The sequence below is a fragment of the Rhinolophus sinicus genome, linkage group LG09 (assembly GCF_036562045.2).
Source record: "Rhinolophus sinicus isolate RSC01 linkage group LG09, ASM3656204v1, whole genome shotgun sequence".
Taxonomy (NCBI): Eukaryota; Metazoa; Chordata; class Mammalia; order Chiroptera; family Rhinolophidae; genus Rhinolophus; species Rhinolophus sinicus.
Window position 1 is genome coordinate 19501786 of NC_133758.1, and position 23469 is coordinate 19525254.

The 23469-nt window shown below is 45.5% G+C and overlaps 1 protein-coding gene across 2 annotated transcripts in view; it reads left to right on the forward strand.

Annotated features, from left to right (window-relative positions):
* MYO5B (myosin VB) overlaps positions 1-19706 on the forward strand; it is a 312690-nt gene extending 292984 nt beyond the window's left edge. For both annotated transcript variants that reach the window (XM_019721483.2, XM_019721491.2), the window contains 10 exons: positions 46-244; positions 2716-2809; positions 4009-4152; positions 7168-7319; positions 8773-8862; positions 9974-10124; positions 11536-11821; positions 12414-12588; positions 13933-14013; positions 19349-19706. In XM_019721483.2, coding sequence (XP_019577042.2) covers positions 46-244; positions 2716-2809; positions 4009-4152; positions 7168-7319; positions 8773-8862; positions 9974-10124; positions 11536-11821; positions 12414-12588; positions 13933-14013; positions 19349-19501 — 1525 coding nt within the window. In that variant the 3' untranslated portion in view covers positions 19502-19706. The remainder of the gene's footprint in view (positions 1-45; positions 245-2715; positions 2810-4008; positions 4153-7167; positions 7320-8772; positions 8863-9973; positions 10125-11535; positions 11822-12413; positions 12589-13932; positions 14014-19348) is intronic.
* The last annotated feature ends 3763 nt before the right edge of the window (positions 19707-23469 follow it).

Here is a 23469-nt window from a genome sequence, read left to right on the forward strand (position 1 = left end):
CTTGGGGGCACTGACCCGAGCCTTGCTCTCCTGTCCCTGGTGCAGGCTGCTGGAGGCTCAGCTGCAGGCCCAGAGCCGAGAGCATGAGGAGGAGGTGGAGCAGCTCAAGGCCCAGGTGGAGGCCCTGAAGGAGGAGCTGGACAAGCAGCAACAGACCTTCTGCCAGACGCTGCTGCTCTCCCCGGAGGCCCAGGTGGAGTTCGGCGTCCAGCAGGAGATATCGCGGCTGACCAATGAGAACCTGGTGAGTAGCCATGCCAGGTGGAGCCCAGCTCCGGAAGTCACGTTCTGGAAGAAAATGGGACCAGGGATGGCCATTCACCAAATGGACAAGGTTCATGTCCTTGGCTCTGTAGCAGGGACAGGGAGTCTAGAAACCTCCAGTCAGCAAGGGTTTGTGGCGATATCTTAGTCATCTATTACAGTAGGGGAACCAACTTCCCCAAAACTTAGCAGCTGAGGACGACTGTCACATTGTGTGGTCCGGAATTGTGGCAGGGCTCAGAGGGCACGGCCGTGTCTGCTCCACTGAGGCTGGCTGGGCCTGGAGGGTCCGAGTCGCCTCAGTCGCACGTCTAGGGCCTCAGAGCTGGCTGCTGTCCGTAGGGTCGTCTCTCTCCACACGCGCGCTCGTCATTCACTGGTCTGCCCTGAGCTGCTCTGCGTGGCAGCTGACTTCCAAGAGGATCCAGGCAGGAGCTGAGCGGCCGCTTCAGACCCAGTCCCACAACGGGCACAGGGTCACTTCTGCCACCTCTGTTGATCAAGTCACATGGCTAAGGCAGATTTAGTGGGGGGTAGACTCCTCTTGCTAGGAGGAGTCATGGAGGGATTGTTGGTGGCCCTCCTTAGGGACAGTCACCAAAGGAGACCTGGCAGCTGCCAGAGAAATAGAAGGCATTCTGCCCTCAGCTTACAGGTTAGTAGGGGAAGCAACACACGTGAAAAAGAAGAGAAAGAAGATCATGTTTCTGAACACATGATTCTACATGGGATTAACAAGGGTTACAGAAAAAATAATTGTAGGGGAGGCTGGAGCTGAGGCCGAAGGCAGAAAGGGGTGTCCGCCATGTAGACGGGCAGAGGAGGGGGAGGCAGAGGAGGAACGTGGGCACAGGCACCAGGGCAGGAGTGGGGGGTCGGGGGTGACACAGGAGGGCCAGTGGCTTTCTGGACCAGGGTGCGCGTGTCGGGAGCAGCAGCATGTGCCCCAAACCTGCCCGGCAGGTTCACACACCAGCAGAGCTTCCAGTCCAGCATTTCCCCTTTATCACCAGGTGGCCCAGTGCTGGTGGCCAGTTCTCTCCATCCCCAGCGGGGAAGTGGGCCCTGGAGCCTGAGCAGGAGCCTGGGTTGCTGGGCAGATGAGGATGAGGATGATGATGAGAGGCTCTGGCTTGTGGCTGATGGGAGATTCCTTCTAGAGCGTGGTCCACACTGTCTACCCAGGCAGAGGCGGGGCCCATAAGCAGCGCCACCAGGCCAGGGGCTAGGGGTTTCCGTGATCTCTGTTCCCCCGCTGAGCAAGCATTACTGCCTCGCGTGTGCCCCTGGCGAAGCACTGCCCTCTGCAGGTTGGATGACTGTGTACATGGACTACAGCCCCGGGCGGGGTGCCTCAGGTCACGTTTACAGGAATTCAGGCGAATGCTTCCAGCCAGTGACCAGATGGAAGCACTTACAGGGCTGTGCAGAAGGGAGGGTGTGAGTGTCCTTCCAGGTTCTTTCAGCAACTGGAAAAGTTTCCAGTGTGCTCATCTAGAGGTATGCTCATCTGTTCCCAGGATTCCCTGTGGAGTTGAACTAATTCTTTCGTAAGCCATCCGTAATTTTAGCCTCTAGGACTTTGGGCCTCAGTAGCTCCCCAAGTTTACCATGTGTTTCCTTTTGTCCTAAATTTGCTGACTTCAACTTTTTTTTTTTAATTTATTTTTTAAAGATAAATATCTGAAATCCTTGACAATGCCTATAGTTAGGTTTGTGGTTCACCATGGCCATAGCACTGGATTGAGAGATTTTGACCGACTTTCGTCACCCCGATGTTTCTGAGGTTCCATGCTGGCGCATTTGCTTCTGTCTTCCATGGCACGCCTAGTCACAGAAGCTATGATGGTAACGGAGCCCCCGCCTCTCCAGCCACACAGGCCCACTGCCCAGCTGGAACAGGGTGGCATTAATGCTGTTCCAGGTCCCAGTGAGCTGATTGGCTTCCAGTGGCCATAATTGTTAGGGATTGGCAGCCACAGAGGGGCCCCGGCTGGGAGCCTGTTTGCTTCGGGGCCCCAGGTAATCTCGCCGGCCTGTTGCCTCCCAGCCGAGTGCCTCCACCAACTCTCTCATTCCACCTGTCCATTCCTTCCCAGGGCACTGCCTGCCCACCCCAGGCTGAGTGTCTCTGAGGGTTTGGCATGGCAACCTGAGGACACTTGGCCTAGAGAACCATGGGGTTTAGCCAAGGTGCCAGGCAGCCAGAGCTGGGAGATGTTGATCCGTCTTGATTGTGAGAATGAACTCTGACCCACCTGCTTTTTCAGTCCAGACCAGTAAGCACTGAACTGAGTGAGGCTGGTGAGGGTGGGGCCGGCCTCCTGGCCAGTCACGGAGCCTGGCCCTCCTCAGGTGGCGGCCTCAGGTTATGCTAAGCTAAACAGTTCTAACCCCTGCCCTCCCGGGCGGGGTCAGGTCTATTCTCACACTGCCCTGTTCTGCTTTTAGGACCTTAAAGAACTGGTAGAAAAGCTGGAAAAGAATGAGAGAAAGCTTAAAAAACAACTGAAGATTTATATGAAGAAAGTCCAAGACCTAGAAGGTAGGGTGTGTGTGTGTGCGTGCTCGTGCGTGTGTGTTTTGTGAGGCCCAGGTGTGCGTAACCAAGCCTGAGGGATGGGAATGCCTGCCTGCCTGCCTCTGCACACCCTTCTACTTCACCCATTTCCTGGTGCCTGTGCCAGGCTAGTCATGTGACTGAGTCATTCAGACCCCACGAGCTCAACCATTCTTTATTTGCCAGAATCTGGACTAATGACACACAAATACAGTAGGTGCTTAGATGCTTACTCTGAGCTCTGCAGAGCTGGAGAGAGGAGCAACCAAGACAGCAGCCTGTGGTCCTGCCTTCAAAGGGCTTACAGCTGGAAGAGAATACTTTGTGTTGTAATGAAAGCTATACAACGCAATGCCTCCAGCCACAGGGGCCTCACTCCATGCTATGGAAGGAGGAAGGAGAGAGGGCAGTGCTGTGGTTACACTTCCAAACTGGAACCTGGCCCAGAGAGTTCAGAGATTTCAGTTGCTCTTTTAGAAACATCTGGAATGTTCTCTTCCTCTGACTCTCTGCTGCAAATCTAATCATGTCATTCCCATCCCTTCTTTGCACATGCCACCTTGCTCGAAACCATCTCGGTCACTTCACCTCCTGGATACATACCCCCCTCACCACCTGTATAACCCCTCACCACCTGTATAACCCCTCACCACCTGTATAACCCCTCCCCCCCAGCATACCTCCCCCTCTCCACCTGGGTACTACCTCCTGTCATTCCCAGCTCTGGAGCTGCATCCCCAGGGCTCAGTCCCATCTTTGCTGTCCTAACACTGTGTGTCTGTGGGGGGGAGGGGCGCCTAGCTCCCATCACAGGTGTCACTTGTTCAATCACCTGCTTATGTCCACCTGCTGCTCTGAGAGGGCAGGGCTGTCTGTCGTGTTTAGCTTCAGGCCCTCTCTCTCCATTCCTGTCTCCGTGCCCGCCCCCGTGCCCCAATTCTTGGGTTTCTGTTTTCTGTTCCTCAGGTTTTCATTCTCTGGGGCACTTAGGTGGTGGCGGCAGTGACTGCTGCTTTTTAAAAAATGTTTTAAATTAAGTATAGTTGGTATACAGTATTATTTGATAAATAAACGTATACCACGTTGAAATTGCTCAGTCTTGAAGCTGCATCACTCCTTCCCTGGAATGCTTTTGTGTCCACCTCTTCTGCTCCCCTGTGACCAGCTGTCTCTTTCCTGCTCAGCTGCCCAGACGTTAGCTCAGAGTGAGAAGAAGCGCCATGAGCTCAACAGGCAGGTCACCGTCCAACGGAAAGAGAAGGACTTCCAGGGCATGCTGGAGTACCACAAGGAAGACGAGGCCCTTCTCGTTCGGAACCTGGTGACAGGTCAGGACCTTGTGTGGCACACGCCGCCATCCGCTGCCCTCACTCCTCCTCCCCCCATTCCATTGCCAACCCAACATAACCCATCTCATAACCCCCTCCTCCCACCTAACCCTCTGCCCTCCACTTGCCCATCCACCACTGCAGACACCCCCACATCCAGCTCCTCATTCCCCACTCTGTCCTCCATCTGCCCCCCACGCACACACACCCTACCCACTCTCACGCTCCCCCTCACACAGTCCCCTCACGCTGCTGCATTTCTAATGAGTTCCTGGGTGATGCTGTGGTTTGTGTGGGGGCTGCCTCTGGGGCAGGCATGCAGCGCCCTTGGGAGCTGCTCTCCTTGCCCTCGGCCTGGTTTGTCAATTGTACAGGTTCCCGCCCATCTGGTGCCATTCCCCGTGTGGCTTCAACATACCCATCTTCCCCCTACCTGCGTGCCCGCAGCCACTGCAGAGCCAAGAGGGAGAGTCTTACAGGAGAGAGGCATGGATGAAAAACATGAGAGCTTTTTGGTGGTCTAGTCCTCTGGGCCCTGAGCCATTAGCTCCATTCTCTGTGGTGCCTTCTTTCTCCCATCTGTAAAATGGGGATGAGAATACTGACCCCCCTCCCACCGCCACACATGAAATACAACACGGGTGACAGTGTCATGTGAAGGCCACAGAACCTTTCTAAAAAGTGAGGAATTCGAAGCAGTAGCTTGGCAAGGGCATTTGAAGCTCAAGAGGTAAACATCTGTGGGGACAGAGCCCCAGGGTGCAGTTTCCAGGCTCTCAGCCTCACATAGAAAGGTGCTGGCTCAGGTAGTAGATGGTCATCAGCTGTGACTAGTTGGCCATCGGCTGTTACCGGTTAGCCATTCGTCACTACTATAACTGCCCTGGCTACGCTAGCAAGGTGTGGCGTGGTGGAGTGTGGATTGTGGATTGCAGAGAGGCAGATTGCAGTTAGCAAGTGAGGTTGGTTGGCAGAGACAAGTGGACGGCGGGTTGCGGATCGTGTGGCTCCTGCTTCCTGTGTCTCCAACCCAGCCGCCAGCGAGACTATAGTGGTATGACTCCCCTATCTGTGGCTCTGGGGGGTGTTGCTTTTTGGCCTCACCATGTCCTGCGTTCTTATGTGGGGAGCGGGACCAGAGACCCCGCATGCCATCCCGCGTGACAACATCATTTAAGAGAAATTTAAGGATTTTGAGGTTTCACTCTGCTGAACAGTGGGCCAAGGGCTGAAGGCTATAGGAAGGATGAGCGTGGCATTGGCCTAGCGCTGATTTTGTTCAGCTCTTGGCCTTGGGTATTTTTCATATTTTTAGCAGAGTTATTTTGCTCTTTTTGTAACGGATAATTTCTCCTACAATCACCCAACAATGAAATGTGGTGTAAATTCATCTCAAGATTTCTTAAAGAGGCTGCAAGACCTTGTTCAAATGCTGCTAAGAATGAACCTTTCATCTCTGGTGCATGAAACTCAAAGTTCACAGCATCAGAGTAAAAAATCCCAATAATGGAGACTACTTGCACCTGAAGATGGGTGGCTCCTTCCCACTGTCGTTGCTCAGGGGGTCCCTTAGCAGGTCATCTCCCGCTCAGCTGTCTGAGCACAGTGCACAGTCACCCTCCCTCCAAAAGGGCCCATCCAAACGAATGCCAGAACTGTAGTGACTCTTAGGTCCCCAGCACTTGCTGGCTGCCGAGGAGGGAGGACAGAGAAGTACAAGGCCCCTGTCCCCAGGATGCTCAGAGGGGCAGGCAGAGCAAGCGACAGGAAACCGACTCGAGTCGCATGCTCTCCGATAGGACATTCCTAGTCAGGAGACGACATTCGCAATCTGCACATGGGTCGGGCTTGAAGCAGGAAGCTGTAAGTGGGAAGCCTGGACCTTAAAACACGTTTTTCTGGATAAATGTTACTGGCATTCTAATTAGAGCCAAGGGCCAATCTATAGTCATGTGTTGAGCCTACAAGACACCCAAATGTTAACCATGTACCCAGAGTATTATGGTTTGTAGTTAGCATTTAACCTCAAGGGTTGGATGTATTTGTGGGGACAGTGTAACTCAAGTACCAAATGGAGATGCTGTCAGCATACCCCCAGCCCCAGCCCAGAATAGCCCTGGCAGAAGATTGGAGAATGTTGCCGCTTTCCCTCCCGCTGGCCCACCTGTGGGTGGAGGTGAGGTGGCCGCCCCTCGTTGCCATTCCAGGCCTGGGGCGCTGGGCGGAGGTTGGGAGATGGAGGTAGTGAGAGTGAAGGGTGAGGGCTGGGGATACAGCTGGGGCCACAGTGAGCACACCTGGGGCCTTGTGCCCTCCTGTTCATACCTGGCATCTTAGCACTGGGCTTTTCCCCCTCTTCTGGGCTCTTACCCCACGCATCACTCTCAGCCTGGTTTGGCGACTCCCCTGGCTCACTCTGGAATGGAGAGCAATGTGACAGCTTTTCCCCGGTCTCCAGGGCTTTGGCAGGAAAGGACCAGGAGGCTGAGGAGTCTGAAGTTCATGGGGAGAGGCACAGGTCCCTCCCAGACCTGCCAGCGCACACCTGGCAGCGGGAGGATGTAGAAGAGAGAATCGGGATGGAGGAGGCTGGTGTAGTACCTGACCCTGACTGTAGCCAGGTTAGCACTGGCCAAGAGAGGCTGGTGAGACCCATGTCACGTGGGGGCCCTCGGGAGGGGAGAAGCTGGCTGTGGCCATGGGCCACCTCTTGATCTATTGGCTTCGAGAATGTCTGGGCAGATGCCCAAATGGGCTAGAGGTTGCTGCAGCCTTCCCAACCCCCGCACACTGGCTCTGTCTTTGGGAAGGTGCGACTTGCCAAGTTCTTCTGGGACTAGGTCAGAGGAGTTTGTGGAGCCAGGGCAGCTTTTCCCCTATTCCTCCCCCGCCCCCATGAGAGGCCATTTTTAGACGAGCTGCAGGAAAACACTGAAAACATTTGGATTTCAGACTGGGGTCCTGAGAGCCCCAGCATCCGCTGTGAGTGTAATCCTTGCTGTTTGTTGCTGTTAGAGCTGAAGCCCCAGACGCTGGCAGGCTCTGTGCCCAGTCTCCCCGCCTATATCCTCTACATGTGCATCAGGCACGCAGATTACGTCAACGACGACCTCAGGGTACACTCCTTGCTGACCTCCACCATCAACGGCATTAAGAAAGTCCTCAAGGTGAGTGGTCCCCACTGACGGGCGTGGTTTGCGGTGGACTGAGCAAAGCCCACACGTCGCCGTTGCTTCTGGCCGGGGGTGGCGATAGCAAGTTCTGCACAGTCTCCAACCCTGACGGTAAGTGGCAGAAGTGCAGGAGCCGCAGCTCGCCTGTGACTGGGATGCCGAGCAGGTCCCAGAGAAGTGTGCTCAGCCTCCGAAATGGCAGGAAGGCCAGAAATCCAGGGTAGCCCTCCAGCTGCTGCGTGCTGAGCCTCCAGGGAACCCCAGTGCTTTCGGAAGCCTGCACCAGAGCTGTCAGGAAGACGTCCTGTGTCAGGAGAGCGTGGGCTGGCCCTGCCCTAAAGTGACACTCAGGGAACCAACCCAAACACAGGCCCTCACCCAGCCCTTTTCCAGAGGCCAGGTGCCTGCTGCCCAGGGTGGTGGCACAGGCAGGGGTGCTGCCATTCACTGACGCCCAAGGGGAGGCAGCCTGAGCCGGGACAGGGTGCTGGCGTCGCTCAGGAACACCACTAAAGGCACAAGCTCGTCCCAGATATACTGGCAGCCACTGAAATACGAGGCTGGCCTGCAGGGAGGTGAGGCCTGGCCACGTAGGGGGCCAGGAGGGGGAAGGTCAGATTTTGTGATGCCTCCAAGCAAGGCCTCCCAAGCAGGCCCAAGCCCAGGTGGTATTGCTCTGAGACCGTCGTCTTCAGTTCTGACACACACTGCCACTTCACGATGCACGCCACCCTCGAAAGCACTGAGGCCCTGAGGTCCACTGGGCATGTTGCCTACTACCCCCCTTTCCCTTCTCTGAGCGTGCCACAGCCAGCCTTCAACTTCTAGCTTCATGCCAGCTTTGTACGAGCAGCTGCACCCCCTTATCTGCCATGGGCTTCATAGGCGCTTTCATCCACTCCTGGCTCTAAACTTACCTGTGCACGCGGGCAACTCAGATTTGTGTCTCCTGCCTTGCCCTCTTTCACGAACTCAGCTGGGGGCCTGTGCCAGTCTAGGTGAGTCGATGGGATAACAGAATATGTCACTGGCATGCTCCCCTCATCTCCCCTGTTGGGTCACTGAGCGTTCAGCACCTTCCAGGACCACTAGCCCAGGAGTCAGAGTAGAGCCCAGGGCTGCTGGTGTCAAGCCTCAGCTGTGGCATCTGGCTTTGTTTTCTTCAGGCATAGAGGCAGCCTGCCCTTCGTGTGTACACACATGTGCACCACTGATCAGGGGACCCGGAAGAGGGAAGAGGGGTCCGTGTGCATCCCCAGTAGTGGAGGAACAGTCATGCAGCCTCTTGGCAATGGGGCTCATCTCTGTGACTGGCACATGCCTGCCTGTCATCAGGTGTGCTTGGGGCATGCTGGGTAAGAGTGGGATACACGGAAAGAGAGGGACCAGATGAGCATTAAACTAGATGGGAACCGCTACTCATGAGGGGTGTCCTGTCTTTTCCCAGAAGCACAATGACGACTTTGAGATGACCACATTCTGGCTGTCCAATACCTGCCGCCTCCTTCATTGTTTGAAGCAGTACAGTGGGGATGAGGTGAGTTTTTGGATAAGCCCAGATCCCTCCAGTACATTTAAAGTATTAAAGTGTCCCAAGTCCTCCAGCGTTCAGTCCTCGTTTCCTTGGGCCCAGCAGTATGTGTTCCACTTCACAGCACCTCAGACTTGGGCACCCTGCTGTGTCCAAACATGGTTCTCCTCTGAGAGGAGCGTGTGAGGTCCACGGCGCACCCTCTGGGACGTCAGGCTGTGGGCATGCCTTATACCTGGTGGCTGGATGCAAAATGAGGTCTCGCTGATCCCGAGGGCGCCCGGAAGGCACCCTGGATCAAAGAAGTACAATTAGGAAATGAGTTTGCACAACCCACTCGTTTCTGAGAGCACCTGGGACTCTCCAGGGAGACCCTTGTGAAGCAGCCCTAGAAGCGCCCCATTTCAGTGACTGCCGGGAGGAGGCCCGCTCGTCGAGTGTGTCAGACGGTCTCCTGAGCCAACCAATTTACCTATTTTAAAGAACACAAAGAAGGTCACTAGAAAAGAGGCACAACAGAATCAACTACATTCATACAAACTGACGCTGAGGCCCAGCTTCGTGCTTCTAACCAAATTTGATTCCTTGGCCTGAGACCCAACTGACACCATTATTTCATGGTTACGCTGGACCTTTAGGGCCCAGCTTTACCTAGAACTCACCAGTCCCATCATTGGTCCCTGAAAGAACTTTTCCCATGCTCTGCATTCAGACCAGTGGCCTAGTAACATATGACACATTTTCACTCTAGTTTCTCCAGTAAGAGCCCCAACTTGTCCCAGGCACTGCCCGCCCCCAGGTCCCTGTAGGTCTCCTTGACTTTCCTTTCTCCCCTTCCTTTCACATTATCTCACTCTCCACCCTCCCCAGGGTTAAGACATTGCATAACTCAACATGGCACAACAATTGTAAAGCTTATCTATAGTCCATCTTTTGTGCCAGAACCAGGTTTGACAGACTCTTCTCCCTGGGATAAGCAAGTACATGCCATCCCCGTGGGTCTTGTAGAATAGCATATAAATACAGAGAGCCTGGTAGGGCCCCACAAATAGGATACGGCCAAAGTGACTGGAGGCCCAGAAGGCCCGCTGAGCCAGGCTTGCCTCTCCCTCTGCAGGGCTTCATGACTCAGAACACCGCCAAGCAGAACGAGCACTGCCTGAAGAACTTTGACCTCACTGAATACCGCCAGGTGCTGAGTGACCTCTCCATTCAGATCTACCAGCAGCTCATTAAAATCGCCGAGGGGGTGTTGCAGCCTATGATAGGTAAGCTGGCAGCAGGAGCTCTGCAGTACTCATCACGGGGTCTGAAGGGAGATGTGGTGAGCCCTGCTGACCTTTAGGGAACCGGGTATGTTGGGCCTGGCCTCCAGAAAGCCTGGACCAGCACCACCACCACCACCAGTGAAGGCAACTGAGGACGTGTGTGCTCTGTGCCCAAGAAGACTATAAAATTTTCAACACCATCCCATCAAAATGCATAATGCTTGGGCAGTGAGAATATAGATCATTTTTCTTTATTTCTTTTACTGTAGTGTATTGTATTATTTTTCCCAAAACAAATTTCCATAGGTAATAAATATAAATTCAAAAGTTATAAATCCACATACAGTGAAAAAATATAATCCTTTTGCCCATATCTATGCTTTATTCATTAGAAAAGGAAAGTATTAAGTGTGTTCATGTGAAAGAAAACAATAGTAAGCACTCATGTAATAAATATTTATTGAACACTCACTATGTCCAAAGCAGGACACTTGGGCATTTAACATAAATCCAGAACTGAAAAATAAGAGCAGTGATTTTTTTAAGGTAAAAGAAAAGTGACACTCACTGCTCCATCCAGGCTGTGGAGGAAATGGTCCCCTGGACTTACATGTAATGCTTTCCCCAGGTTCTTACAACATAAGTAGGTAGGTTCTAAGTGAATTCCAAACAGGACAGAATCCTTCATGCTATCCAGAAATATATTCCTTGTATAAGGTTCATTCCAAATCCTTCCTCTCTGAAAATCTCCTTATGAGGCACCAGTTTATTCTCATCAGACACAGGGAGAACTGGGATACTTCATGATGCTGAATGTGATAGGTAATAGCACCAGTTCTGGAGTCAGACAGGCCTGGGTTTGAATCCTGGCCCTGCCACTTCCTAGAAGTGGGACCTCATATCTCCTTATGCTTCAAGCTTCAATTTCCTCATCAGTAAACAGACTGTTGGCAGATTAAAATAAATATTGAACATAAGGTCCGCGCACGTGGTCAAGTGCCATGCAATAAGGAGGACAGAGCAGCTAACCTAATAACACAGTCAGTGGCTCGTGCAGGAGAGCTGTTTGCTATCTGCAGGACGATCTCAGGCTGTAGGCCCGGGTCAGTGGCCGGGCCAGGACCACACCCCAGTTGCTCAGTTCTCAGCACGGAAGCCAGTACAGACTGAGTTGGTACATGCCGTTCTCTTTGTGCCATCACCAATACACTGAAGTGACAAAATGAATCACAGCTACCTTATTTCCACACCCTAGCAGTTCGATGCTGAGTGCTGGTGAGTTGTGGGCATGTGAACACTGTAACCTCTGGCTGGCGTCATTGCCAAATCCCTGAGTGTTACGTGACCTGAATGGTCCAAACACAGATCTCTGGGCAACACGCAAGCTTTGCTCACCATGCTTTTCTTCCAGTTTCAGCCATGTTGGAAAACGAGAGCATTCAGGGTCTATCTGGTGTGAAGCCAACAGGCTACCGGAAGCGCTCCTCCAGCATGGTGGACGGCGAGAACGCGTACTGCCTGGAAGCCGTCATCCGCCAGATGAATTCCTTTCACACAGTCATGTGCGACCAGGGCCTGGACCCCGAGATCATCCTGCAGGTGTTCAAACAGCTCTTCTACATGATCACTGCGGTGACTCTCAACAACCTGCTCCTGCGGAAGGACGTCTGCTCCTGGAGCACGGGCATGCAGCTCAGGTAGGACAGGTGGCCCAACCACCGGGCTGGCGGGCCAGAGCTGGAGCGCGACCCCTGTCTCCGAAACTGCCGTCCAGATCTAACGGGACGGTCCTTGTCACCGTGAGTGGGCAACGCATCCATCCCCTTTATATTTGTTGGTGAAACTCATCAAACACTGAGCTGGTGTGCTGGTAAACAAATTAGTTCAAAGCTTTGCGAGATTTGTAGACTCTAAGTTACAGATTATAAATACAATGCGATAGGACAGAGAAAGGAAATCCGAGTTAAGAGCCTGGAAGGCTCACACAGAAGTATAAGTATGTTTGTGAACGTTAAATATTAGTTGTTTTAATTAAATATATTGAATGCCTTCTTTCCCCCATTAACTTATGCCCACCTGTAGTTACTTCATCTTGTGCTTCTAAGCACCCAACTAGTCAAACAGTTACTGAGTGCCAGGCACTTTTCAAGCGTTAGCCCATGTGAGATAATTAAGGTGAGGAGAATAACAGTGGTGGCAGTGAGGCTGCAAAATAAACACAACAGGTGTCCTCATCCCCGCGAAGCAGAAGGACTGGCTCCACGCAACTCACTTTTCCCTCTGTCTAAGGTACAACATAAGCCAGCTTGAGGAATGGCTTCGGGGAAGAAACCTGCACCAGAGTGGAGCAGTTCAAACCATGGAACCTCTGATCCAAGCAGCCCAGCTCTTGCAGCTAAAGAAGAAAAGCCCCGAGGACGCTGAGGCCATCTGCTCCCTGTGCACCTCCCTCAGCACCCAGCAGGTACTGTCACTGCACACGCCATCACTCAGGCGACTCAGAGCAAGCCCAGCTTCCATTTCAAATCAGTTCTTGCCAGTGGGTTGTTTTTTGTTTTGTTTTTTAAGTGTTGCACTTCCAGCCTTTCTATACCCCTTAATGATACAATTCTGAAGTTGCAACTGATGGAATGTTCCTAGATGAATCAAAGACTACTTTGGTCTGTGAAACGAGATGCCACTGTTTTCCAGTAACTTTCTGCTTCCTCTTGCTCACTGAGATAAGGCACATAAATAGCTGAACCCACAACACATCATGCTTAAGTACAAACTTTTTTTAAACACAATGAATTCTGGAATGTTTCTCATCTAGAAATTTAATTTTTTTCAGAAATTGGCAGCATCAGGACCTTTGGCATTAAATAAATTGCTTTCTTTACAATTATAATTTTATTATGATCATGTTTTCACTTAGAATCCATTTACATTGTTTTAAATCATTAAGAACCTAAAGGCATTTAAGTGTTCCTTTCCTTTCCCTCCAAAAATTGTATTTATACTAGGACCTGGTTGCAGAGATATTTCAACTGTAGGAAAGATAAGTCCTGTCCACACACAGACTTCCATCATGAGTGTGGCTATTTTAGAAATGGGCCACCACAAGGTGGTCTCACAAAACGAGACCAGCACAAGGAAATCAAGCTTTCCAAGTTAAATCACTGTCCAGCACCTAAAGAACACCACAATCCAAACTCAGTATTACAAAATAAATAATTTCCTTACCTCTTCCACTAACTACTAAAAGATGAAATATCAAACTCTTAAGGACACTGCTTCCTTCTATAAATGCACTGAAATTTTTCAAACTTTTTTTCCTCCCTTTTAAATATACTAAGTTTACTTCTAGAATGCAACTGGCATTGGTTTGTATTTGAGCAGGCTATCCACAAAATAACTGATAGGCAGACAAAGATTATCCTCCATTCAAATAAGAAAAAAGTCTGTTCCTTTATAAGTTATTGGGTGGGGGGGACATAGGGAGGTGTGGTTAAACAAAACCTTTGTTATCTGAGGATTTCATGCAACAGTTGACTGCAATCCTAATTCCTTTATAAGCCATGGAGCATAGACGAGGGGCAGAGTGGGGATGTAGGAGACAGGAATGTGGTGATAGAGGGCTCAGATCTACCAGGCAAAGCTTAGTAACACTAGTTTACTAATTGTAGGTGCCTAAACGTCAGTCCAGCTCTAATTTGTGAGTCCTTTCTAAAGAGGGCTAGACTCTTATGCCAATGTCATATATGCTTTAAAATTCAAAAGTTTGTTTATTTTCATTTAGCTCTGTGCTAAACTTTTGTTATCCCAACAGATTGTCAAAATTTTAAACCTTTATACACCCCTGAATGAATTTGAAGAACGGGTAACAGTGGGCTTTATACGAACGATCCAGGTGAGTTTTAAAATATTAATTTTATAAAGTCCTAGTCTAAAACTAATAAAGGCAATTGAAAGTTTAGATTTTTACCCTTCTCTGTATTAATAAAATATTGGTTACATTATATGATGAAAGATCTTACATTCTTTAGGTAAATGTGAACCATATCGCTCATGAATAACTTAATTACATATACACAGAAGACTGAACTTTTGTAACCTTTGCCTCTCAGATTTGAGGTACAACCTAAGTCCTATTTCATTTGCCACTAGCATGTTACTGAACTATATATATAGCACCAAATGGAATTAACAAAGTAAGCAGAATATGTACCCTACTCACAAATGGAACTAGAAATACTGTGTTAAGAAAGCAACTTGAGCTCTTAAATCTTTTCTATAAGACTTATAATATTTGTCTTTTGGAATTATGCTTGAAAGAAAACATTAGGCTATGATTATATAAACCTGTCTTAAGATTATGTAATTTTTACTTAAAGATGAGCTTCCTAAAGCTGAGCCCTAGGTGATTTTGGCTGAGTGCCTAACCTTTGTATATTTGTAGCTGATAGCATCTGAATAAATCATATCAAGATTACTTTAAAAAACAGTGAACATTTCTCAATTGTATGTGTGTGAGGAACACTTTGAGGTGGGGAACACTAATATTGTCTCACTTTTAAACAACCTCTTCAGCCAGTGTATTGATGGCAGCATGAGACAAGGATAAAAAATGGGGAAGTGATCAGAGCAGGAGGCAGGAAAGGGGGGAAAAATAAATTGATTTTAGCATTGTGTAAGTAGAGAATAGAGGCTAAAGGTCAAGGGAGGGATGCCAAGTCAGATCAAAGTTTGTTAAGGACAGTGGGGAAAATGCAATGCGCTATTAAAGATCCAGAAAAGCAGGCAGAGTGTCACCAGCACGGATACCTTAAAAGGCAGGGTGCGTGATTGAACGGATCCAGTTATTAGGACACATGTACAGTCCACTGTTAAAAGGGGAGGAAAGTTTGATGACAGAAAAGAAATCACTGAGATACCTGATCCACTACTGATTTTTATGGAGAACATAATTTACGCAAACCAAAGTACAAGTTTTGAAAGTCTCATTTGTTCTCAATGTAACCATTTGTACGGTAAGTTGACACAGGCACTGTTTCCAAGAGAATTTAGGCCAAAGGTCAAAAAATGTGCCAGATTAGACTTTGGGTTTTAATTAAGTACACAGGAGAAACGTAATGGAGGTTCATCAGATATTCTCTGAAGATATATGAGGTCTGAAAATTAAGTTCGCGAACTCATCCTAGAAAAAGTGCTGCATACCTCATTGCTGAATATCACTAAGGTCACCTTCAAAGTACTCCCCTTGGGAAGTTATGCACTGATGCCAGGACCCAGTCAACTCTTTAAAGCAATTTTGGAAATCTTTTTGGAATGGCCATCAGAGCTGTCGTATTACCTTTGAAGTCCTGAATGTCATCAAAATGTCTTCCTTTCAATATTTCCTTTATCTTCGGGTAAAGAAAGAAGTCATTGGGGGCCAGATCAGGGAGGATGTTCCAATACAGTTATTTATTGGCTAAAAACTGTCTCACAGACAGTGCCGTGTGAGCTGGTGCATTGCCGTGATGCAAGAGCCATGAATTGTTGGCGAAAAGTTCAGGTCGTCCAACTTTTTCACGCAGCCTTTTCAGCACTTCCAAATAGTAAACTTGGTTAACTGTTTGTCCGGTTAGTACAAATTCATAATGAATAATCCCTGATATCAAAAAAGGTTAGCGACATCATTGCAATGAATTCGCGAACTTAATTGTCAGACCTCGTATACAGTCAGATTCTGAGTCTTCCTCAACAGTCAATTTCAGTATCTGGCAAGTCTATCAAAAAATTTTTTTTTTGGTTTTGTTTTTTTGCCAGCTATAGTTTTATGTTCCATTGCTCCCTAGACAGTGCTCAGAGGCAACAGTGGACAATCCATGCCCTCCTGTTATACTTGACTATATCTTGTGTAGGATAAACACAAGTTGTTCATCAAAGCAAACCATTTGCTTGGGCAATATAGGCACAGTATGCTGTCCTTTAAAAATGTAAATTTGAGGGGATTGTTAAACTCACCAAAGGACTCCCTAGAGGATTCCTGTGCAATAACTACCTTGTGAATTTTAAGTGATTAAATGTATACACAACTTTTGCTGCTGAATTGTAATAATATAGGTATTAACTTTTCTTTTTTGGCCTACTGTTACACCCTCCTTCTAAATCCTTTACAGTTTCTTTAAGCCCTTTAAATAGACCTTACTGATACAGCTGAGTGATGTACAGAAATAAAAAAATTTTTAAAAGTCCTGTTAAAAAAATTTAAGAGACTCCTGCCATTTCACATTTTATGTACAGTTTCATATGCTGTGTGAGGTTTGAAATAAATGCAGCAAAACTCAGAGAGAGCTATCAATGATCCTAGAGAGACCATTCTGCCAGTGTTCCATTGGAGCCATCGTCTGATAAGTTACAAAAGCTGGTTGCTTATTCATCCCTAAATGTCCTTGCCTCTTTTAAACTTTTCCTATTATTTCAAACTACTTTTTCAAACTGTTAAAATTACTTTAAAATTTTAGCCCGTCTTTCAAGATGCAAAACACATGGGTGTTTTTAAATTGACACTTAGAAATTTAATTTTTGGAACATGGTTGACCACAGACTGAAACCATGAAAACAAAACGTGGGGTGGAGGGGACTACTGTAATTCTATGTTTAAGTGTTTGAGGAACCCCTCAACTGTTTTCCCTAGCAGCTACATCACTCTACATTCCCATCAGCAATGCATGAAGTATGTACGTACAAGAGGATGTTATTATATTTGTGTATGTCAAATCACCCTTGCATTGTAAGGATAACTCCAATATAGTCATATATATGTTTTTTAGGTCTAATTGGTTTATAGTGCTCATGACCTCTGTTATTGATCTTCCACCTGGTTGTTCTATACATTATTGAAAGTGTATAGAGTATTGAAGTGTCCAACTGTTATTAAAGAACTGTTTCTCCCTTCAGTTGTCAATTTTCCTTCATATATTTGGGCTCTGTTGCTAGGTGCATTTATATTTATAATTGTTATATCTTCTGGGTAGATTGAACCTTTTTCTCTTGTAAGTTTTTTTACTTACAACATTTTGTATGACAGTAATACAGCCATTCGAGCTCTTTTTTGGTTATTTCAAATATCTTTTACTTTCAATCTTTGTGTCTCTTGTGGGTAACATATAGATGGATCATGTTTTTTAAATCCATTCTGCCACTCTGCCTTTTAATTGCATTCAAATTGATATTTAAAATAATTACTGATAAAGATTTACTTCTGATACCTAGCTACTTGTTTTCTGTATGTCTTACATGTTTCATGTTCAATTCTTCCATTACTGCCTTTTGTATGTGTATTTTTTGTAGTGTATCATTTTGATGCCCTACTTTCCTTTTTTGTATATTTATTATTTTCTTTGTGGTTACCTTGGTGATCACAATTGACATCTTAAACTTATAACAATCTAGTGTAAATAATACCAACTTAGTTTCAATAGTATACAAATATTCTGCTGCTATATATCCCCATCGCTCTGCCTTTATATTATTATTTTCACAGGTCACATCTGTTAAACATGTGTGCCCATTAATATTTATAATTATTGTTTCCTGCATTTGTATAAATCATATAGGAAAAACAAGGAGTTACCAAAAATATAATGCTGCTTTTACATTTACCAATGTAGTTAGCTTTACCATTGTTCTTTATTTCTTCTTATGGCTTTGAGTTGCTGTCTAATGTCATTTTATTTCAGCCTAAAAAGCTTTCTTTAGTATCTCTTGTAGGGCAGGTCTACCGGTAACTAGCTCCCTCTTTTTTGCGTATCTGGAAATGATTTAAGTTTTCCATTCTTGAAGGATAGTTTTGCCAGATGTAGAATTCTTGGTTGACAATTTTTTTCTTTCAGGACTTTAAATATGTCATCCCATCTTCTGGCCTCCATGGTTTCTGATGAGAAGTGGGTTCTTAATCTTACTGAGGAGACCTTATATGTGAAGCGTGGTCACTTACTGTTTTCACCATTCCCTCTTTGTCACTGGGTTTTAATAATTTGACTGTTCTGTGTCTCAGTGTCAATCTTTTTGAGTTTATTCTGCTTGGAATTTGTTGAGCTTCTGGGATATATATATATATATATTCCATCAGATTTGGGAAATTTGGGGCCTTTATTTCTTCAGATATTTTGCTGCCCCTTTTTTCTTCTGGGATGCCTTTGGTGTATATTGGTATGCTTTATACAGGTTTCTCGGGTTCTATTCATTTTTATTTTATTTTTTTTCTATCTGCTCAAACTGGAGAATTTCAGTTGCCTTATCTGCAAGTTTACTGATCATTTCTTCTGCCTGCTCAAGTCTGCTGTTCAGCCCCTTTAATGAACTCAAAATTTTCATTTCAGTTAAATTTTTCCTAAAATGCCTGGCTCCAAATAGAGGGGAAAAGGGAGGGGCTCTGTCCCTTTAAATCTTCCAATTAATGCCATTAGAGGAAGCCACTGTATCCCAGGAGAGCCAAAACCAAGGCAGGCATCATGCCAGCCCTTCAGGGAACTGCCAGACCAACCAAAGTGCACAACCCTAAATTTTTAGAGGACAAGGTCCCATTGCCTGCTCTGGCACAAGCCAGGTACTCCAGGAGTGTGGGTTGCTATTCCTACAGCTTCAGTGGGCTGGAGAATGGTAGCTGATTCATGCACACTGCTCTCTTAGCAAAGATAAACAGCCTCTCCCTTCATCAAGCATTCTCCTGGTTGGTTGGTTTTAAGTGTCCAATCAGGTTCCAGAATTCCAAGATAGTTGATCCCAATTGCTTTTTCCAGCTCAGTGGTTGCTTCAGTGGAGGGACTGACCCCTAGAGGTTCCTACTCTGTCACTTTGTGTAATATCACTCTCCCCATTCTGGCATAGAAAGGTTCAGGAACTTGCCCAGGGTGATGCCAGGATTAGAGCTCAGGCCATCTGCCTTCAGTGCCCATGGCCTTAACCTCTCCACACGATTTGCACCTGAAATGTATTTTTTTAATTCTCCCTTAGATGGAAAATTTTAAAAAGAATGGTAGAAATAGGAATGAAGCTAAAATCATCTAATCTCCAACAAGCCTGAACCAGGGTTTATTTCCCTGCTAAATACCTCAAGGACAGGGAGACCATATTCTCCTGAAATTCTGCCTAATAACAACTATTTCCATGATATGTGCCAATTCACTTTTGTGAAGTTACCTAAACTGGCTACAGGTGTAGTTAAGTATTTCACCTGGTCTTATCCTTCCCCACAGGCACAACTACAAGACCGGAATGACCCTCAGCAACTGCTGTTAGACTACAAGCACATGTTTCCTGTTTTGTTCCCATTTAATCCATCTTCTCTGACTATGGACTCAATCCACATCCCAGCGTGTCTCAATCTGGAGTTTCTCAGTGAAGTTTGAAAAAGCACATTTCCAGCTTTGGCTCAATTACAAGTGAGAGCAAGAAGGAAGTACGTACAGTAAAGTAATTTTAAGGATATGTTCAATCTGTAAAAGTTGATCAAATCAGAGATTGCGAGCCTGTGCTGAACTATACAGAATAAGACACATCTGTCATTATTTTTTGAACCTTACTGCTCAGAATAAAAACACTTGAAATATGGAAGATTTTTTAAGTATGATTTCAGTATAAACAAATACACATCGTAATCTGCAGTCCCCATGGCCATATAAAAAGTGCCAGTACATAAAATGGAAACTGCCTAGTTTTTTATCTGGAGGATGTCCAAAGTAAAATAATATTAAAAATATGTAAGTCACATAAATTGTCTTCAAAGGACCTTTAACAAATAATGGTACTAACACAACCATGACACTGTCATAGTGAGTGACATTTCCCCAGGTTGACAATCCATAGGTGTGGATGAGTTTGTGGGGAAATGTTTTGAGAACAAAAATACAGGCCTGGGCCTTCTGAGATGTTTCCCAAAGGTCTTTTTCAATGCCTGGTAATGCAGAGACAGTGGTGTAATGGACCTCCAGCCCAAACATTTTGAGTATTGGTTTCTGAAGCAAAATTAGACTCAGTCCCTAATGTGGTCAAACCCTGCTCTGCAGTCTTGGGTTTATGGAAGATATGCTAAAAAGGCTGTTGTCCCAAACTAAAAATGTAAGCAAGATGGAAAGATGTTTCCAATGCTAGTCCATGCACATACTGAGGCAATGAAAGTTTCACAAAAATCTACGTAAAAGTTAGAAAAGAATAACAACTCTTGTTTTATTTACAGATTAAAAACCAAACCAGTCAGTATGAAAGCCTTTTTAATCCCTTAAGGCGATTAAATCTCCAATAAGAACATCATATAAATACACTAGTAATTCCAGATAACCAAGATAGTAAGGGAAAAAGTTCATTGTGAGAGTCAGATTCTTTGAAACACCTTTCTAAAAAAGCAGTTCAGGGAATATTGTTGTTTTCCAAAAGATTTTTGGGTTTTCTCTGTTCTTTTTAAAGAGAATAGCTATGTCAACGATCCCTTTTCAGGTTCTTTTCAACATTTTTCAAATTTACCACATACAAACCGTAAATATCTCTGCTTTGAATAAAGATTAAATGAGTATTCAGTGATACTATTACAACAGATTTTATATGTCTGCTTTCACAAATTTTTTTTGTCTCTGCGAAAGCAGACATTTGATTAGAAAACCTTACATATTCTTTACACCATGTTTTACTATTTTCCCCATACTTCTGGTAGGTAACAGTGTACTGTTTCCATGACAAGAACAGATGGTGTTTGCAAATCATACAGCCTCTATATTCCGATACGATTTCTCCGTGAATTGCATGTAGAAGAGCCTGCCACACATACACACCACCTTCTTTGACTCAGCCACAATTAATTTAAAAGGCTCTTAGAAACAGAACACACCCAAGCTCTACATAATCTTGTGTACTGCGCCCTTACAGCCCAGCTTCTGCATTCATTCTCCTTGCCCACCGGGCAGAACAAGACAGCATCAGGGCGAATATTGCGGACCACCATGTCCAAATCAATGTCAGTGGCGTTATCCCTTCTACCTCCACATTAAACATCCTGGCTTCTCTCGGATGTCTATGTAGAGCTGTGCCTTCTTTCCCAGTTATAGTTATACACTCTGCCATCCATTACACACCCCCTTCAACCCACACACTGACTTTGTTTGGAAGGCCAGTCTAAACCAATTGGGTCTGTGGCTACCTCTTTTTAAAGTTGTTTAGTAAGTATAATTTGCTTTTTACTGCAATGTAGTTTAAAACAGCTTCTCGTGTAAGGACTGACCTTAATCTTCACAATAACCCAAAATGCCTTGTTAAGAGTGTTACGGAGTTTGAGAAGCAGTGATTCCATAAATGCAATGGCTGTCCTTACATACTGTCTCATACCCTCATTCTCTCCATCTCTTTGGGTCACTACCTCTCTGCTGTCACTGGTTAATCACTAGATGCCAAGGACTCACTGAATAAAAGCTTGGCAATAAGGATCAATGCAGGAGGAACCTTATGAAGTCTTTACTAAGCCTAAGAAATGGCACGCTTAGTTCTCGTCTTCCAAAACAGAAAGGTATTTCACTGGAGCTGTATTTAATTTATATATACTTTAAAACACAGTCTTTTATAGACCATTAACAAAAGAAATATAGTAATTGGTTACTTAATGTTTAGGTCTACCCTATTTAACAACACTTGGAGGCTGCAAGAAGCATCTTTAGGGAAACTTGAATAATCTTTTGTTAGTATTTATATTCTTTGAATTTTTTTAAAGTCAGTTGAACTCAGACTTTCCAATTTCGTGCAATCAATAATGATTTTTAATTTTAACTTAATTCAACATAAAGGTTTGAACTCTGCACTAGATATCTATCTTTATTTTTTAATATTTATAATTTAGTTGACACTTTCTCACTATGTGCCTTTAGAAGTTACTGAGATAACTGACTTACCACTTATTTCTCTGAAATAGGTGTTGCTGTGGGAAGAATTTTAATGCTTGATATAATATCATGGTGGAGTTTGGATTTGTCTTTTGAAATATTATAAACATTTTAAAGATTCCTTAAGAATCAAATATTTATAAAGAATTTGTTTTAAGTATTATATGGGACCTACCTGTTTATCTATAGTAATGTGTGTTATGTACATATTAATAATTGTTGCTGAAGCTGACAAGCATATTACCTACATGCATTTTCCCTGTGCCACCATACCTGCAGTTAGATTTATGGTAACTGGCAAGCAGTTTAGACCCAAAGGAAAACAGACTTCCCGCCCCCCACTCCATGGAGCATGTTAACAGGAGTTTCCTATACTAAATTTTAAGACTTTTGTAAAAAAAAAAAAAAAGGAAAAAAACAAAAGATAAAACTAGGAACTTGGAAAACTTAAAAAGTAACAGTTGCTACCATCAACTCATCAAATATTTCCTTAGAACCTTAATGCATTAAGATTATAGTAAAAAATTAGAATCCATTTCTTTGGCAAGTAGTAAATTGTTTTCCCACATTTGAACTAATTCTAAGGCAGCAAGGGTATCCTAAATCGAAACCCTTGTATAATGCCTATATGACTAAATAGTTACAGAAATGGACAGCATGGGGCAGGACCCTGTAGTTTTTCCTCATAGAATATTTCTCTGCAGTCAGTTTCTCAAATTAATTTGCTGCATGAGCCAAATAGCCATAATTCACCTTTTATACACATTGGTGCCATAACTAGAAAATTGGGATAATTATGAAATTAGAGGTTGATGCCAATGATGATAAAACATAAGACTGTTTTTTTCTCTTATAATAAAGGTCATTAAATACTAAAGATGGTTTTTCCTAAAAAAAAAAAAAAAAAAAAAAAAATTCTAATAAAGGGGATCAATCAGAAATGAATTTAAGCTACTTTCTAAAGTGATGTTGTACCAGAATAATCCAGATTTGGATGTAACATTTTGCCACCAACTGATGTTTAGATGCACTGCTTCTCTAAAGGGGCTCACATCATATTCAGGGGTGAATCTAACATTGTAGAAGAAATACTGATAAAAATATTTTTCCATTTTGAACAAATCTGTAAACTACACCTTTGTTTATAGAAAAATGCTTGTACTGGTCACTAATATTCAGCTCTGGATAAAAATTTGTGGAAATAAACACTTTGGAACAAATAAAGTGGTGTGACAAATCTAAGTGAAATTTAAAACTGTGCATCAAGGGCCGGCCCGGTGGCTCAGGCCGTTAGAGCTCCATGCTCCTAACTCCAAAGGCTGCCGGTTCGATTCCCACATGGGCCAGTGGGCTCTCAACACAAGGTTGCCAGTTCAACTCCGCAAGGGATGGTGGGCTGCGCCCCCTGCCAACTAGCAATGGCAACTGGACCTGGAGCTGAGCTGTGCCCTCCA